Below are 2,648 nucleotides of genomic sequence, written 5' to 3' on the forward strand. Positions count from 1 at the left end.
GGTTGGGGGAGAGAAGCATGTTCCTGCGCTGCCACGCGGCCCTCTGAGGGATCCTAGAGAATCCCCAGAGAATGAGATGGGCCACAGGTGTGGGGTAGCTGGGCCCCGATCACAGACTTCTGCAAGGGGAGGAATGGTGAGGGGACCTGAGCTGGTCAGCCTGGAAAAGGCTGGGGGTCGGGATGGCAGATCTTTCTGCTAATCTCTGCCAGGCTGTCAGAGGAACCTCTGGCTTCTGTGCAGTCTTCACGGGCAACAAAGGGATCAGGTAGGTCTCCTCCTGAAATAAGGAAGCCCAGGCAGAGCCCTCCTACTACGGAAACTCTGCCTTGAGAGGTGAAGACCCTCCCATCTCTGGGGGCATCCAAGTTGAGGCCAGGATTGACAGGGATGCTGCGCAGCAGGGCTTGGCAAACTTCCTCCCACAGTAACATTCAGGCTTTGCAGGCCACGGGCAGTGTCTGTTGCGTGTTCTTATTTGGTTTTGGTTTTGTTTGTTTTTAACCCTTTAAAAATGTAAAAACCCTTCCTAGCTGGCAGGCCATACCCAAACAGAGGACCCTGGCCCTGCTGTAGAAGACATAGCATCAGGTGTTGCCTTGAAGTAAACAGTTTTGCAAGGCTCCTTCCAGTCTGAAATTCTGAGTCTGTGAAGTGCTAGGAGTCCCACAGATTTGCTCTGTGACCTGGACAAATTGTTCCTCCTCTTAGGGCCTCGACATCCCCATCAGGAAAATGGGCCAAAGGACACCTGAGAGAGGAGAGAGGTTATGGCGGGCAAAGCACAACACTTTATTCAATACATGTTCACCGCGGGCTACCCTGCTAGGTGCTGGGAATACAGCAGTGAGCAAAACATGCTTCTCTCCTCCTGGCCTCACGGAACCTCTGGTCTAGCTGGGGAGACAGACAAGCAAATAATCACCTGGCTATAATTATGAAGGATAATAAGAGCTTTGGGAAAGTTCAGGGGGCTTGACCTGGTCTGGTTACGTCCAAGATGCCTAAATGTTAACCAGGCGAAAGAGAGGTGGGAGGAAAGGAGCCCCTCAAAAAGCAACAGCAGGTGCAAAGACCCCGAGATTGGAGAGCGCCTGGCATTTTCAAGGAATTGCAAGAAGCCAGGGTGATGGAGCTGAGAGAGGGAGGTCTGAGCTGGAAGTGGGAGGATTAGGCAGGAGCCAGGCCACGCGGGCTGCGAGTGGCTCTGGGTCTTTATCCTGGCAGCAAACACTCACTGTTCTACGTGCCTTACACACGTGATCACACCTAATGCTTCCATACCAGGGTCACATAATGAATAAGCAGTAGGATCAGGCCCTAAACCCAGGCAGTCTAGTTGCAACAGCCTTGCTCCTACCTGTCAACCACACTGCCTTTCGGAGCAATAACGTGCCACTGCAGTGCTGAGATCGAGGTGCGGAAACCATCAGATCTGAATTCTGAAAAGACGGCTGGGCTGTGGCTGGGGGCTCTTATCATTCTAATCACTGCTTTCTTTCGCCACCCTGGGGGCGGGTGGGGAGCCGCAGCAGGCCTGCGGGAGCTAACTGTGCACAGCTCTCCCCAAGTTCCCCTTCAGGGATTTCAGGGATGTCACACTGGTAGCTTGCAGTCAGCCACGGAGGGAATATTCCACCAGGGAAAGCAGCCCGTACTACAGATCAGGATGGGTTTTTCTCTGCACAGCCGGTTGATAAACTTTTATGCACACATCGCTGTCTCTGTCTCCTCCCCAAGAGCCTCTCACAGTCCCAAACGCGGCACCCCACTCCAGCTCCCACATCTTGGGAGGGGGGAGGCCCTGAGTCTAAGAGTACGAAGGCTGAGCATATAGCCTGGCTCTGCCAGGCAGAGGAGTTACCCATGGCCCATTCTCTTCCCCCACCCCAGGCCTGGAGGAGTGCGGGCGCATCAGCGTCTCAGCCCCCATCGTCCACCTGGGAGATGCCATCACGGCCTCCTGCATCATCAACAGGACCTGCAGCCACCTGGATCCAGAGTCACAGATTGTGTGGAAACTGGGGACAGAGCTTCAGCCCGGGGGGAGGCAGCAGCGCTTGCCAGATGGGACCCAGGAATCCACTATCACCTTGCCCCACCTCAACGACTCTCGGGCCCTTCTCTCCTGCTGTCTGCGCTGGGGCAACAGCCTGCAGATCCTGGACCAGGCTGAGCTGCAGGCAGGCTGTAAGTCTCCTGCTCTGCCTCCAATGCCCCCCTGAGATACTAATAAGAACTCCTCTTCCTGGAGCTCTTGCTCAGTAGCACTTTATGGGCTCGATATTAGGTCATCTTCCCTACCAGTGGGTAGTGCCGTTTGGCCCCATTTTACAGATGAGAAAACTGAGGTTCAGAGAGGGTAAGTAACATGCTGAATGAAGGTCACAAACTAATAAGGATGGAGCGAAGATTTATACCAGGCAGCGTGGCCTGAGAACCAGTGTAGTAACTGCTACTCTATATGGCCGCCGAGTAAGCCCAACTCCCCAGTCTCAGGCTTCTGCACAAGCGGCAAAGAATGGAGTTTGTGCCAAGCCAATGCATAAGAAAAAACAAGACAGACAGGTCTTTTTTTTTTTAAATATATTTTATGATTTTTGCAGAGAGGAGGAGAAGAGATAGAGAGTAGAACATCGATCAGCTGC

General features: G+C 53.5%; 1 protein-coding gene across 7 annotated transcripts in view; it reads left to right on the top strand.

Moving 5' to 3' along the window:
* Positions 1–2,648, top strand: part of CSF3R (colony stimulating factor 3 receptor) — a 13,870-nt gene that overhangs the window by 3,315 nt on the left and 7,907 nt on the right. For all 7 annotated transcript variants that reach the window (XM_014460418.2, XM_023758543.1, XM_023758544.1 and 4 more), the window contains one exon: positions 1,894–2,190. In XM_014460418.2, the coding sequence (XP_014315904.1) occupies positions 1,894–2,190 (297 nt within the window). The remainder of the gene's footprint in view (positions 1–1,893; positions 2,191–2,648) is intronic.

The sequence above is a fragment of the Myotis lucifugus genome, unplaced genomic scaffold (genome assembly GCF_000147115.1).
Source record: "Myotis lucifugus unplaced genomic scaffold, Myoluc2.0 scaffold_131, whole genome shotgun sequence".
Lineage (NCBI taxonomy): Eukaryota > Metazoa > Chordata > Mammalia > Chiroptera > Vespertilionidae > Myotis > Myotis lucifugus.